The sequence below is a fragment of the Macrobrachium nipponense genome, chromosome 35, assembly GCF_015104395.2.
Source record: "Macrobrachium nipponense isolate FS-2020 chromosome 35, ASM1510439v2, whole genome shotgun sequence".
NCBI lineage: Eukaryota > Metazoa > Arthropoda > Malacostraca > Decapoda > Palaemonidae > Macrobrachium > Macrobrachium nipponense.
Genome location: NC_061096.1, coordinates 51,838,192 through 51,855,550, shown reverse-complemented (window position 1 = coordinate 51,855,550; position 17,359 = coordinate 51,838,192). Strand labels below are relative to the sequence as shown.

At 37.2% G+C, this 17,359-nt stretch overlaps 1 protein-coding gene across 1 annotated transcript in view; it reads right to left on the bottom strand.

The window, feature by feature from the left end:
- Positions 1-17,359, bottom strand: part of LOC135208760 (steroid hormone receptor ERR1-like) — a 363,044-nt gene that overhangs the window by 42,262 nt on the left and 303,423 nt on the right. Inside the window, 1 exon segment of the mRNA XM_064241268.1 lies at positions 8,811-8,996. Within this exon segment, the coding sequence (XP_064097338.1) occupies positions 8,811-8,996 (186 nt within the window).

The following is a 17,359-nucleotide window of genomic DNA, read 5'->3' as shown; positions in this document are numbered from 1 at the left end:
TCGCATCCCAAACAAAGTCAGTCACAAGGTGACATTCTAGTCAGTCAAGTCCATCATAGATTAACCAAAAGCTACTGAAACGCTTTAGGTTAACCAGTCCACAAAATAATCTTAGTGGAATAGACTCCAATCTTTGCTGTAGCCTAATATAATTTATGCTGTGACTTAATATTAATTTATGAAGTCAAAGGTCATCAGAATGATTAACCCAATTTTCTCTCAAATTCTTCCGTTTTTTATGTATCTTAACTTGCTCTTCTTCCTCTCTCATTCCTTTCCTTTAATCTTTCAAAGATAGTTTGGGTTTAAAAGTTAAGTTGTATTTACCAGAAACGCACGGAGCAAAAACCCAAATATTCACAATAAGAATAAGCCTTCAACATAAAGGTAGGTCGCTTCGTTGGCTCAGAATAAGACGGCCTTATGCCGGCATGGGCTCTTCCACAATAGTGGTCGGTCAATGTAGAGGCTAAAGGGTCCTGATGATGACTTCTGAATGTTGCCAAGCTGAGAGAGAGAGAGAGAGAGAGAGAGAGAGAGAGAGAGAGAGAGAGAGAGAGAGAGAGAGAGAGAGAGAGAGAGAGAGAGAGAGAGAGAGAGAGAGAGGGTATGTGTTATTTTTTACAGTAGGTCTACTAACCTGAAAGCACTTACGTCAGCAGTACTAGACTAAGCTACACAAACCAATCTCCTGTTTGTAGGATTTGTTGGAAGTGCACCATATTACACTGACGAAGACGACCACAATTAAAGTCATGGGAACAGTAACAGTGCAAAGTGAAACCTGCGGCGGTAGTTATTAATAAACAATGTCGGGTACGGTGAGCTTAATCCTTGAATGCTCAAGTATGGGATCTCTCAGAAGGCCAGTGCCAACACATCTGCGATATCTTAGTTTCAAGCAACATAAATAGAGACCAGAGGACGAAGACCTGCCAATTATCAGCCTGCCTCTATTTCCCGTAGGATGAAGGAACAAAGAAGAGGCAGTACTTGCATGATGGATTCACTTATATGGGGGGTGGGGGGGCGTTCTCTTGCTCTGCAAATGTATACTTGATTTGAATGTCAACTAACCTTCAGACATTCCCAATAAAGCAGGAGAAACCTGTGTTGGAAATGAAATCCCAGAGCCATGGAATAAAATTGCAAATGGTCTGATAATCTTGCATGGAGACAGTGGAATTATCTTTCGCTTTTTTATAACTGGGGTACCGTCGTGGAATGACAAAAGTCAAGGGCAGCAATGAGATATGAGAGTAGTTCAAAGGGATCAACTATTAGATAGCAACAAAGGAATTACAAGACTGCCATGGGGGCAGTCAAATATCACATACAACGTAACTGCAAAAAGAGCCACAGAACGTGACTGCTAGCAAGTACTGACACCTACCAATAAACAAAGAAACAACTTGAATGAGTCAACGGTGAAATATTTCAAACTGTCACCAACGAACGGGGATAAATGGCATTTCAGTTATCCTCGTCGTGGGTATATCAAATGTTATTTAGAAATAGAAATGAGTCAAATCATGATGACGGAAATACGCCTGAGACCAACAGGACAATTGTTTTAGTTTCCAGAACTGGCAAGAATTGTCCTCCGGTCAACGACGCCGCTCAGATAAAAAAAAAAATAAAAAAAAAAAAAAAAAAAAAAAAACAAAAAGGTGGGGGGGGGGGGGGTGTTATTTATCTCAAGCAATTAGGTCCAATATGAACTTGCTATAACAGTCCTCAATTAATTCTGTTGGGATCTTCCTTCTTTTTGTCGCCCCTAGACATCGTCTTATTTTCGTCGGAGAAAATAAGACGATGTACTCGTCAACTTTGATACAATGAAAACAAGTTCATTTATCTTCAAATAACGACCTCAAAACACTCTTACTATAAGGGTTGTTTGCTTTGCAACACTTTTGGCTTATATATTACTTGTAATTAACATGATTTAAAAAGGGTTACCACACAATGAATTTCCACTGAAGTGCTGTTTGCAAACAATAGCTATGAAATTACAAAATTTCGGTATCGATGTGCAACCTACGAGAACGTAGGCAAAAGTTTTCTGTACAGTGTATAATGCTGCATGAAACTCTCAGCCACGGCCTATGACTAAGTCGCGGCCCGATGGTTGCCAGACGCACGATCATGACTAACTTTAACCTTAAATGAAATAAAAAAGGCTAAAGCTAGAGGGCTTCAATTAGGTATGTTTGATGATTGGAGGGTGGATAATCAACATGGCAATTTGCAACCCTCTAGCCTCAGTAGTTTTTAAGATTTCAGGGCGAACAGAAAAAGTGCAGACGGACAGACTTACAGAAAACTAATATGCATCAAAACAACCACATAAACCGTTTTTGAAAATGTATTGCCTTCGCGGAAAAGCCATATAAATAAAAGGGCAAGTAAAGAGTTATCAAGATGGCCTTGAGGCTCTCAAAAGAATTTCTCTTTACGCCACAGTAATCAAACATAACGAAAGTAAGAGCCGTCGAAAGCCATGAGTGCTCCCTCTTCATGATTACGACAAAATAAACAGACACTCACGGCAAACCTGCAGAATTCTGAACGCCGCATCCCTGCTACGAAATATTTATATCTAACAGGTGTCAGAAAATTGGAACAAAAACATTTAGGGGAGATAAATTGCTCCCGCTTTGGTTAGCAAACATAACGTAAAAGCTGTAGAGTCTCGACTTCACTACTAGAATTCTGATGAAGGATGACTCACAAGCATTGGGAAAAACTTTGGCACATTATTATATATAAAATATATATATATATATATATATATATATATATATATATATATATATATATATATATCTACAATATATATTATATATATACCCCATGGAAAAATTTAAGTAAAAAAGACAACGGACTAGTACATAAGTTATAATAAAAGAAAAAGAATATGAACAATTAAACATTACAATTAAAAGTATCAAGTATGAAATAAATAAGAAATAAATAATATTTAGCATCGTTTCTAATAACGAGGATGTGGTTAATATATGGAGTCTATGTTTTATCTAGGCATCTAAAGATAAACATTTTTTTATCTTCGATATCGCCGTGATGAAGGGGAACACATATATCACTCTTGTATCTAAGCACACACACATACATACATGCTTACCTTTACACAGCGTTATTATTATATATATATTATATAAATATCTATATATATATATATATATAATATATGTATATATAGTACTGGCGTAATCTCCTTATGCATGAAGATATGGTAATTCAGTTGTATTCCACATAGGAAAGTGAAAATGGTATGTCTCAGAAAATGCTCCAAGAAGAGGTCCATTGGAGGACGAAATGTTGAGCATTTTCTGAGACATACCATTTTCATTTTCCTAGGTGGAATACAACTGAAAAAAAAAAAAAAAAAAAAAAAAAAAAAAAAAAAATATAAATATATATATATATATATATATATATATATATATATATATATATATATAATGTGTGTGTGTGTATGTCAATACATACACACGACAAGAGGTTGCGTCCTACCCAAACTACAAGGCTTTTCTGTTCTGTTTTATTTAAATAGGAATTTTCTCTTTATCTATCTATACACACACACACACACATATATATAGAAATCCTTGCTTAAGAGCAGAGATAAACCACATAACTGATCTCAACCTCGATTGATTGCCAACCAATGCTTTTATTTCAGTGTGACTTCAGAGAATTCACCGAAGCCAAATACGAAACTGAATCTTTGCTTGTTTCAGCATGAGCCCTGAAAAGAACGTACGCGTGTGTGTGTGTGTGTGTGTGTGTGTGTGTGTGTGAGAGAGAGAGAGAGAGAGAGAGAGAGAGAGAGAGAGAGAGAGAATGGTGTGGCCTACCCAAGTTATAAATAGTGGTGAGGAAATATGAGAGCCAAAACCTTCAAAAAAAGAGTATCTCCAGCGTCACTTTTTGTTCTTTTTTCAGATTTCTCTAGATTTTCACGTCACTTCGGCATTCTCCTTTTTTCTAATTTCTTCTTCTTCTTCTTCTTCCTGCTCATTTCTCCACCCACACACGAGTGTTCTCCTCCTCCTCCTCCTCACAGAACAGTGCCAAGACCGTTTCCTCAACACTCTGTTACCCCACCCCCCTCTTCTCATTATATGCTCAGTTCCCATCCAATTTATCTTCTTCCTCTGCTCGGTGTCTTTTGCCACTTAGGTTATAATGTACTCTCCTCGTATTTATATTCAGCCAAATATGTTCTCAAGTGCTCTTCATGATATTCCGTTCATCACTACTAATAATTTCGGCATGCGAAAGTGAACATTGAATTTGACATCCTGAGTTGGATCACAACTTTCACAGCAAAAATAGCAAAACAAGAAAACAGGAAAACTTTGCGGGAGAAAGAAGTATGAAAATGTCAACATTCATCATAATTATATTTCTACTCTTTGTACACTTAAAAGTAACTCTAACGATGAGACCTACAACCCAGTCATTGCCTTAATCAACATTCAAGGAAAAGGCAAGATATTTACCCCGTAATACAACCTCTTGCTTATGAAATAACGCATCCTTCACGCCCACATGTATAGCAAAAAGGTCCTCTGACCGATTCTCGAGTCTATGACAACTGTAATGTCCTTCGTGACTGAAGCCTTTCTCTCTCTCTCTCTCTCTCTCTCTCTCTCTCTCTCTCTCTCTCTCTCTCTCTTTAATGCTACATCCATTATATTCTCCGTTTCTTGTTTTTATTGTTTATGTTGCCTAAGACCTCTATTCAATTAGTCATTGTTGTTCGCAAAATCATCCAACAGATAACTTCTTGGTCTAATAACCTACAAGGGAAGGTTTCTGTAGATTGTCTACAGTTGTATTTGTTCGATGGACATCCTATACTGCTAACAGATGCTCGCATCTTTGGATGAATAATGAATGAATATTACAAAAAAGTTTAACCAGGGCAATTCTGAACTGTCATGATGCTGGCCGCTCAGTTTGTTCTTCACAAATGTATTACTTCATATTTGGTAAATCAAAACATTTTAAAAAAATATATAACATCTTCATGAACTAAAAATGCTGTAGTTTCTCACAAAATATATTTGTAGAGTTTGATTCGAAGGCTTGATACCCGTTGTTGGGTGAGAACTGGGCATTGTATATTTACTCACACGAACATGACCAAACTGGAGACGCAATAAGATGACTTTAATGTGGCATCCTTCCTTTTTTGATAATAAGAACACTTCAGTTCAAGAGTGGCTTTAATTTGGTTTAACAGGCTATTATCCGATACATCTTTTCACAAAGATGAGTTTTAGAGGCAGTAAAACATCACTGTCAGGAAAGGTATATTTGATCCAGTAGTTGCGTCTTTAGCTGCTTTATTGCCGTCGTCATTTTCCTCGAATGTCAACTTAAGCAGGTATCCGATATATTTCAACATTTATACCGACGTCTGATCATATGAGACACGGGCACTGAAATCTGTTGGACCAAAGTATTCTTAGCGCAATCATTACGAAGGGTTCTCAAGCACTCCGGTTCCCGAGATTATAAATAGCTCTGGAGGAGAAATAGGTCTTTGATAAAGGGTTTTGGCCATTTTATAATATATTAACACATAATTTTCATATCTTGGTGAATCTTGCGAGACAAAAGGTGAGATATGCTTAAAAATATGCCAGGGGCTGGATATTATCGCAACCACAGGATTAACAAAGGGTCCCATTCTGCACCCATTTGTATACTGAGACAACGAAATTAATGACGCTGTTCTCGCCAGTTTTCTGTAGTGTTTCCTTACCAACAGACAGACACACACACACACACACACTATATATATATATACTGATATACATATATATATATAATATATATATATATATATATATATATATATATATATATATATATATATAAATAAGCGAATACCACGGGAAATGATAGTCAGGAATCCAAGCGCTTTCGTCTTTATTCAGACATCGTCAAGGAGCTCCTTGACGATGTCTGAATAAAGACGAAAGCGCTTGGATTCCTGACTATCATTTCCCGTGGTATTCGCTTATTTATGAAGTCACGTGCATCTACTGTGATTTTTTTCAAGCATATATAATATATATATAGTATATATATATATATATATATATATCTATATATATTAAGTATGTATGTATGTATATATAGTAGGAAAATGATTTTGCGAGGAATGATAAATTGTTTATAGTTAGATTATTAACAACATTGTTGTATATGATTCTGGCTTGATAAGTGACAAACATCAAAAGTAAGCTATGGAAAAAAGTACAGACCTGCTTTGATATTGATACCAATTGACCGCGTAAGTCAAGTTGAATCGAAAATTTAAAGCCTGATACAGATGTGAGTTCGCAAGAGAGATCACACGCGCACAAATACGAGCACTTTTGTGTCAGCGCGTATACAATATTTCAGTTAAGATTTGAGGATAGTGTTGCTGGCCCTATATTTTTCCTTGATAATCGCAGAAATTAATACCCAGTTACAGACACACACACACACACATATAACTCATTTTGACTTCAAAGAAAATCAGACGCAGTGCTTCAAGGAAAGGCACTTTATGTTTCAATGACGATCTATAGAATATCATTACAAAGGATCTAACAACAAAACTATAAAAAAAATGGACGAATGATCTTCCGCGTGGAATGACAAACTCATGAGTAGGTCTGAGATATAAGAGATCGTTCTGATCAGCAACAGGCATTAACGGCACTGGAGGAATGACAAGACTTCGGAGCAACCAGCATAGCAAAGAGGAATGCACAAGCACAGTCAGATGTCACAGACACGAACGATAAAAGCAAAGAGAGCCTCAGAAACTCGGTCTGCCAGGAAGTCATAAGGAAGAACACAAAAGCCTATAAATCAAACTAAGAGGATACTAAAACATGATATGAACATCGAAATTAAAGCGGGCCATTCTTGAAATCAAGGGAACAGGTGAAGACATTTAAAAATAGGAGGAAAGCCACAAACCAACAATACCAGGGTGGAAAGGAAGAAATAAAACAAGAATTTAGTTCGTAGATTTGGCTAGACCTTAATACATCTGGCTTACAGAAGATCCCTTCCTGTTTATACGTATCAGGAGATGAAGATTTGACAGGAACATTTTCTTCTCATTCTGTTCACTTTGCTTTGGTTATCGTCCTTTTCGCAGAATTATCAGTCCTTCACAACAGTGTCCTTTTCGACACAATATTTTGAAGAAAAACAGAAAACTTACTTTAGCCTCAGATCTAGCAGATGATCAAGATTCTTACACAATAAAGACAATTTCAACATCATAATGATGAGCAATACGAAATATTAAAAAAAATTTCCGTGATCTGCATAATATCGCAAATATATTATTTTTTGCTGTTTTAAGGTTCAACGTTTAAAAGGCCTAGAGCAATTCTAATCAAAATTATACGATGTGAAAATAGGACAATTCTCTCTCTCTCTCTCTCTCTCTCTCTCTCTCTCTCTCTCTCTCATCTATATATATATATATATATATATATATATATATATATATATATATTAAACATATATATATACACATACATACATACTATATATATCGATATATATATATGTATAATATATATATATATATATATATATATATATATACATAGAGAGAGAGAGAGAGAGAGAGAGAGAGAGAGAGAGAGAGAGAGAAATAGAATCATCCTATTTTCACATCGTGTGATCTTGACTAGAATTGCTCTAGGCTTTTTAAACGTTAAACCTTAAAACAGCAAAAAAATAAGCATTGGCCTCTAGTTGTTCCTGTCACCTGTGCCATGTTGATCTCGGGGTCTTTGACATCTGGTGAATGCTTATGTTCCATTTGCAGACAGGGGTATCATTCACAGCTGAATCTCTTCACCTAATTATCATTAAAAAAACAAAAAGCATCGTCGTTCGCAATTCACTCATGAACTCGTCAAATCTTTAGGGAGACCCTATTACCAAACATAGAGAAGGTAAACTGCACAGACGATTCTTAGTCGGCTGGCAGTTTCATTCTTAAACTGAAAGTCAATGAACCAAATGTAATACCGCGCAATAACAACTCACAAGCTGGCTCAATAAAACGTTTTGATCCGACAGCTTTCCGAACTTTTGGCAGACTAAGAAAATGTATGTGCGTGTTTATCCTGAAATAAAATACCTCTTCGAAAGGAATAGACGCAACCCTAAATTTCCACCCAAAGTTTATTATCTTATAACGTTCATCATTATTTTGAAATCCATCATTATATTGACCTTATGAAATTCATCTGAGACTTATGAAAATATTAACTAGCCAATGCAAACATTATCTAGCCTATCTTTCCACGTATGGGCAGCAATGCAAAAGACACGGCACAGTCAGCCACAGTAAAATAGTAGGAAAGTCTTGTGTCTTTACGCCGCCCTACACATTCAAGCGTAACTATGTTCCTACTCGCATAAAAACACACAGCGACATGGAATAGAATCGAACATCAAATTTAGGCCAAAGGCCAAGCGTTGGGACCCTCGAGGTTATTAAGCACTGAAAGGGAAATCGACAGTGAGAAGGTTTGAAAGTTGTAACAGGAGGGATCCCTCAAAGCAGTGACACTAAGAAACAATTGTTAGAGAGGATGGAAAGTCAGATGGAGGGAAGAGAATATGAATGGAGGTTCACGACGATATAAACGGTCTTCCAGCTCCAGCGCTCAGATGGCACCCAGCTCCTCCATGCAAGAAGGAAGTAGGAGCGTGTCATTACGAAGTGCGAGCACAGGCTTCCTTACCTCTGAGGGAATGGCGGTAGTCGATGGTGAGTACAGAGCTGTGGTGTTTGGTGACGAACAGGAAGGTTGTCGGACCCTTGGGTGGTTCGTTGGGATCGGGGTAGGGTATCCCCCATCCTCCTGTTTGATGTGGCCTACCCCAGGGCCCCCTTCACCTCCAGACCCACCTCCGCTCATCATGCACACCTGCAAAATGAAACACACAATTAATCATAACTTATCACAGTCAGAGGTTCCATAAATCATCTTCACGGCTCGTTGGCCGATAGCAGTGATTATTATCATTTCACACACGCATACACACAAAACAGTTTATATATATTAATGTATATATATATACACACACACACCTATATATAAACATTGTTTTGACGAAGGGCGAGATATGACGAGTTTCATCCGACAACCCCATTTTTGTTCCTTCGCAATCCAAACCAAACTTCAAATATATATATATATATATATATATATATATATATATATATATATATATATATATAATATATACTATATATATACATATCAGCTTCATTTCACTATCTATTTCACGAATTATACTGGCAACTTCATGAACTGATTTCTAGCTAACCTACACCATAAAAACTGCAAATAAGTTATGCAGCTGTAAAAAAAAAATAAATAAATAAAATGTAGAAAAAAAGGTGAAAAGTCATAGACGCTATGACCCATCTATCTTTCTACATTGCAACTCCTCGAGCTTTCCTGCACGACGTCTGTAGAGCCCCTTTTGCGGCTCAAGAACAGGACGCAGTGAAACCACCTTCAGTGGCGGTAGACGGCACCTCCAACCTTACCTACGAATTCAAGTACGGAATACGTTACGAAAGCGGATCCAACCATTCGATTACTTCAATATTATAGGCGGTGTAGGACTCAAAGCCAATCGATAATATTGGTATTACATAGACCAACGGGAGATGGAGATCGCTTGCTAATGTCCCTGACACAAACCCTGAGAAAACAGTACGTGGTTGTGTCTGCTGGGCTCGTGGGCACAGGTAGAGATGGAAGACCCAGACATACCTGGACGAGAACGAGGAGGAGGAGGGAGGCTGGAGATGAATGAAGATTTATGGAAGATTAAGCAGAGGGAAGCCATGAATGGCAGAATTGCACAGAGGCCCTTTGCGTCACGCGGCGTTTGCGGCGATGATAACGATTGCGATGACGCACGTAACACAAATCAACAAGACGTAAAATTCTCAAATATGCATCATTATTCCCACTATGTGGTCGATTAATTTTAATTTCTCGGCTTTTACATTCACTCTTTAGAAATGTACATCGTTTATATCTGCGTCCTGAATATATATATATATATATATATATATATATATATATATATACACACACATACACATATATATATATATTATATATATATATATATATATATATATATATATATATATATATACATATACATTACGTATATATACACACACAACCACACACACATAAATACTATATGTATATGATAGATAAATATATAGATGGATAGCTATATAGATATACATACATACATACATACACACACATATATAGGGATATATATCTAAATGAATTCAAATAATGAGTGACGTAGAAAATTTAGCTGAAGTTTTGAATGATTCATTAGCGAGAAAACATTCTTTCTATTTAGAGCAATAAATGATAATAAAACATCATCATTATTATTCATATTATTCATGTAGTCACTATGATGATGATCCAACGATAATAGTGATATTAATACCAAAAGACGCCAAGTATAAATGACGAAAATACGCTCGGACGTACCCGTAATGCATTACCGTGTATAATCGAAAGTGGTAATAACCGAGTCCTCAATCTCAGGAGTTCATTAGGTAAAGATTCAGCCGCTGTCTGAGTCATGTCCGCAACTCTCACTAGTCAGACGTGATTTTACTTCATATCTTTTTATCAAATATTCTGGTCACTGTCTCCTTGCGCTTCGAATTTTAATTGCCAATAAAAACAGAAAAATCACAAAATAAAATGTGAAATATACTTACCGTAGACTTTCGTCCAAGGCGACTGAGTCAATATCATTCAGTTAACTTAATTCGGTAATGGTTTTCTTCAAAATTACCTCTGTTATATCTACTGGTTCATTGTATTTGCTCAAGAGAGAAATGCTTCACGTTGGTTAAATGACGTTGGGTTAAATGACGTTGGGTTAAATGACGTTGGGTTAAATGCATGACATCAAAATACATTGATCATACTATGTATCCTCTGCAGTCTTAATAAATCTTTAGTCATGTGAAATTGATGCAGTTTTCCTATTGACAAATAAAAATAAACCTACAATAAAATGTCACTGCATTATCCTAACATCCCCTTAGAAGAGAGAGAGAGAGAGAGAGAGAGAGAGAGAGAGAGAGAGAGAGAGAGAGAGAGAGAGAGAGAGATTTTACTCCCTTGACTTTCAGTGATGCATCGAGGCTAATCTGGCTGATTAATCAGAAGGAATCTACAAAAATAATCCAAGCATAATATCTCCCTCTATTTCATTCTGACAGGCATCGCTGACCTTTGATGGTGTGATGCCAACTGCAAAAACTCTTGGAATAAATCATGCAGTTCTTGGCGAACTCCCCTCCCCCCGGCCTCATCCCGTGGGGCGGCTGACGGAAAGCAGATTGCTCATCGGCATTCGAGCGAAAGTGCTCGTTGTTACACAATGGGAAGAGCCATCCGTATTTGGAGGGAGGACGTCGCAGATTCTCTGCTTGGCGAGAGATGCAGGACTCGGTTTCACCCCTCTTCCTCCTATCCTGTCGGAGGGTACAGAGTACTCTCCGACGCGAAATCAGAGGAATTTATTCCCGGTGATAGAAATTAATTTCTCGATGCGGTTCGGATCCCACAGTAAGCTGTAGGTCCCGTTGCTAAGTAATCAGTCGGTTCCTAGCCACATAAAAATATCCAATCCTTCGGGCCAGCCCTAGGAGAGCTGTTGATCAGCTCAGTGGTCTGGTAAAACTAAGATATACTTAACTTTTTTTTTTCTCTCTGTCCTGAACTGAGTCGCAATGAAGTACCGTGAAAAGATGATAGATATTGTTCAAAATACGAAAATGGTTACGTATCAGTTTTATATCCGATGGAAAATGCTCTTAATGAAATAGGAATACTTTAACGAACTGGGCAATTTGTATTATGATGTAGAAACTTTAGTACGCATTCTTAAACATAAAGAAAGTGAAAGGAGGAACCTGAAGACGATATCTATATCTATATATATATATTATATATATATATATATATATATATCTATAATAATATAAATATATATTATATAGTATATATATATCGAGTTTAAAAGAAATTTAAAAGAAATTACACAATACTTGAAACTAAAATATTTGGTAAAACGAGAACACATGATAATGATCACCATTAAAAAAGACATCGATACGAAAGGGCAACATCACTCATGCGCGTCCATACCCCTACCTCCGCTCATGTTTTCAGTCATGCGGGCATGTAGTAAGTGGCTGACCGGATGCGCATGACGAGAGCGCAAGAAGCTTGATGAAATTGGCAGCGAAGCTCCTCCTCCTCCTCCAAATGAAATGCAAGAGGCGAAGTCCATTCAGCGAGAAGCGAAAAATAACAGGAAAAAAAAAAAACTCCGGGTTTCTTGCCAACTTGTCAGTTAGAACAAAGAAATACCAAGCAAATGAAATCGAATATCTATAAAAAAAAGTCGGTTAGACTAAATGCTTCCCTTTATTGTTATTTTATTTTTATTATTATTATAATTACGTCAGTTTACCTAGAGGGATGATGCAAAAAAATTCGTGATTAAATTTTGGTATGAAAAGGAAAGTAGAGAGAGAGAGAGAGAGAGAGAGAAAGAGAGAGAGAGATTATTTGAGTTGAACGCTCAGCCGTGTTTCAAATATCCCAGGCTTAATTAAGAAACCGAAACCCTATACAACGCTGCCGTGATTTTGTTACAAAATTCACCCATTACTTTTACACAGAAAATCTCACTGGTTATGGCTGTTCTTACTTGCAAGGTTTTATTGGAATTCAGACGATGTTTATGGCTGATAAAATTTGTACTCAGGGGTTTGACAATGGGTGGGGTGAGCGCAGAGTGTTTTTAGTTTTCTAAAAAGAAATCTATTGAGATTTCTGTCTCTGTCCGTCCGCAATTTTCCTGTCCGCCCTCAGATCTTCAAAACTACTGGGACAAGACGGCTGCAAATTGGTAAGTTGATCATCCACCCTCCAATCATCAATCATACCAAATTGCAGCCCACTAGCTTCAGTCAATTTGATTTCATTTAAGGTTAAAATTAGCTATGATCGTGCTTCTGGTGACGCAACAGTTTCAAGAGCCGCGGCTCATAAAGCATTATACCGAAACCACCGAAAGTTAGATCTAGATCTATGGTAGGTGGCCTAGATTAAAGCTGTACAGAAAACTCGACTGCGCCAAAGAAACTGCGGCGCATTATTTTACTTGTTTTATACTTGTTACTGGTGCCTCGGATGCATTCATAGCTGGCTGATAACAGAATGAGCATATATATTCGTTAACGATTATATATATATATATATATACGTGATATATATTATATATATATATATATATATATATATATATATATATATATATATATATCTGTAATACCGAATATATTTAAATTCACTACACGAATGTGTCCCATTTTATTTGCGTGGCGCCATTAGGTCTTTTCTTTCCTGTTGTCAGCAAGCTATTTTTGGGCGAAGGATGCCGGACCCGGTTGATTACTTCAGTTACTTACTATCCGAGTCAGCTCGGTCGGAGGGCTAAAATGCTACCGATCATACCGCAAAGGTCATAGAATATACAAAATATATTCGTAGGTCATATAATATACAAAATATATTCGTAGGTCATATAATATACAAAATATATTCGTAGGTCATATAATATACAAAATATAATCGTAAGTCTGAGCTTGCGTGAATAAATATCCCAAAGAAGTGAGACTCCCTCAAACATTCTTTATTTCGAGCACAACTCCACACACTGAATACACCTAATATCAAAATCCCAGTAAATTTAAATTACGTACCTTCGATGTTTCTCATTTATCGAAAGCGTCTATTTTTCTCTCAAGAATCGATAAATTTTTTTTTTTTTAAACCAGGAATCAAATTGGTGAGGTTACAACCGAGTAATTGATACCCTCGCTCGAGAGACGGGCACATCGCCTGCTAGTGAAAATGTCATGGCAGATGTTTATAAAAGTAGGAAAAGATTTGACAATTTCCTTTACGTACCGCCTAGTCTCAAGTTTTCCCCTTTGTATTTTATCTGTCTGTTGCCATACTTTGATTGTGGGAGCATGCAAAGTTAAAATTACTTGGCTTTTTTTTTTATTAAAAATAATCACATTTGTATTCATGCAAGCATGCACGATATTGAATTGTTACTGGGTCAAACTCATAAAGTGATAATCTCCTCAGCTTTGTACTGCTGAAAAATCGGAGCTATGATTTACCACTGGATATAAAAATATGCTTTACATGAAGTAATATAAAATTATGCTTTACATGTAGACATATAAAATTATGATTTACATGAAGTCATATAAAATTATGATTTGCATGAAGTCATATAAAATTATGCTTCACATGAAGTCATATAAAATTATGATTTACATGAAGTCATGAATTATGGATACGAATGGTCAAATTCATCTACCTGCGATAATATCTGACGGTCTACGTGAAAATAAACGAGATTTCTCAAAAGCATAAATAAATAAAAATTAAATAAATAAATACATACAATAAAAAAACGGCGTTAAATGCCCGAACAAGAACAAGCAAATGTGTGACTAATTACAATAACGCCGCTGATAGAGAGATTATGTATGTATGTATGTATGTATGTATGTATGTATGTATGATGTAGTATGTAATGTATGTACGTACGTACGTACGTAGGGTACGTATAAGTAATAAATAAATAAATAAATAATATATATATATATATATATTATATATAATATATAAATATTAGGGTTGACCCGTAATGCTGGGTTACTATGCTATTAACCCATCCCAGAATACTGGCCGAAAGTTTCAAGGTAAATTATCCATCAGACTAATATAAAAAGGAGGTCGGGTGGGATACACGTGTTTCATTATCTTTATAGACGGAGCGAAGCGAGAAGTCGGAAAAAGGAAATTAGACAGAGGGCTAAAGTTTTGCATGATGAAAGGAGTTGTGAAAGGAGAAACTTCAGAAAGTGAAGAGGAACATGAAAGCAGAAACTGAAGAGGAATATGAAAGCGGAAACTTCAGAAACTGAAGGAGAACATGAAAGCAAAAACTTCAGAAACTGAAGGAGAACATGAAAGCAGAAACTTCAGAAACTGAAGAAGAACATGAAAGCGCATGCGTAAAAAGTTGAGCGCGAATGTTAGAACATGAGTAAGGCTATGAGAGGAGTGTATGAGGATGGGGGCACGCTATAAGCGGCTGAGTCCTACAGGTATTTGCTAATGACGAAAAATGGAGGAACATCAGCTACGAGAAGGGATGCACAAAATGACACGAAGCAAAAGCCTCTGAAGAGACTCGAACATATTTATGGAAGTCAAGTTAAGAATGTACGAGGGAACTGCTGATCTAGCTCTTCTTGAAATTAATTGAATATACAGATTAGGCCAAAGGCCAAGCACTGGGACCTATGAGGTCCTTCGACGCTGAAACGGTAATTGGTAGTAAAAGGTTTGAAAGGTGTACAAGAGTGGAAAGTAAGATGGAAGGAAGAGAATATGAAATGAGGTACAGTATAAGGAATGAAAGGGGGCTGCAGCTAGGGGCCGAAGGCACGCTGCTAACAATCTTAAGTAATGCCTACAGTGCACCGCTTGAGGTGTACTGACGGCACCACGCCCCTACGGGGCCAACTCTTTTTTATGGAGGTGAAAAGTGGATGAATTTACTTGAATAAGAAGACTGAAGCTGGCAAGACTGTGGTTTGGGAGTACATCTGTCATGGGAAGAACTGAATGGGCAGAAAAACGGAGATACCTACAATAAGAAGTATGCAAGATGGTTTGGTCATGTGGAAGAAACAGAGGAAGACCGATCAGTGTAAAGAGAGTATAATTTGAAGGTGTTGAGGGGAGGAGAGAAAGACCTTAAAATTGATGGTTAAATGGGTGTATGGGTGTGTGGGAGGTTTATTGCACTGCAGATGAGCCTTCTTTGCAGGCGTGTGAAGCGACTATCATTGTGTAAGCTTTCTGTACAGGGGTTCATCCACGATTCAAAAACTAAAATCTGAATGTGGCAGTAACCTTCGTATGTGTGTGTGTGTGTGTGTGACGTAACTTAAAAAAGAAATGGAAAGTGAAAATTTAACCAACATACAAATTAGCAGCAGAGTTTCCAAGGAAGGCTATGCTTTTGGACGGGTTCTAATTATACAGGATTATCTAAGCTCATTACTGAGTATGCAATTTTCCTCCATATTTCTCCCCGAACACTAGGAGTATGCATAGTATGCAGCAGCGAGGTTAGACAACTCTCACCCTCTCCTGAAAACAAGTCTCTCTCTCTCTCTCTCTCTCTCTCTCTCTCTCTCTCTCTCTCTCTCTCTCTCTCTCTCTCTCCTTGAGAGGCTTAAGATGAAATTTACTGTAATAAAGGCCCTAGTCGTCATAATTAATGGACTCCTTCTGGGTACGGTTTTATTTCTCGCTCTCAAAAAAACAAAAGAAGAAAAAATCTCCTCGGGAGAAGAGAGACAAAATTTAAGTGACAACCCCAGAAAAAAAAAAAGAACGTGCAAAAGATTTATGTTTACTCAGCCCACACTTGACCTTTCCATAGGCCCCAGAAATAAAGGCACAAGAGGATGCTTCAGGTTATAGAGCAGCCTCTCGTTCCTCCTCCATCTTTCCTTTGAGTTTCGAGAAGGCGAGGCGAAACCTCTGGAAGAACCACAAAGGAGGGCACCTTCGCTCTTCATAAGGGCCTTCAGGTTCAGACATACCAGAGTTCCCATTGGCTGTTATTTTTTTTTCTTCTTCCTACTTTTTGCTATGTTCACTGGGACATCAGGGGCTTTCCAGGTAATGGGCGGAGCATAGCAAGTTTCTGGATTTACTTAAAAAAAAAAAGTTGCGTCTGACATTTGGGGAAGGGATTATTAAAGCCCGTGCGGTGAATTAATTTGGATGCAATGTCTCTTTAAGTACCTTCCGTTTTTGCTTATGTCCGAATTTTTATAGCTGTGGAATATAGTGGTGAAATTGCTATTTGCAACAGCCGCCTGTTCTGTTTAATAATGACGACCATGCCCAAAGGGAAGAAAGCCGGCCTTGGGGTACGTCTAAATAATGTTAGTATTCACATGAATTTGATGCTCACAGACAACTTGAACAACTTGACCCTATTCAAAAATGACTTAGTTTTCGTTGTTTAGAGTGCAAGTAAACACTACCTCATTCTCCTTCGTAAAGGATCCTGATTACATGAAACCAGCACCCGGCAAATAAAG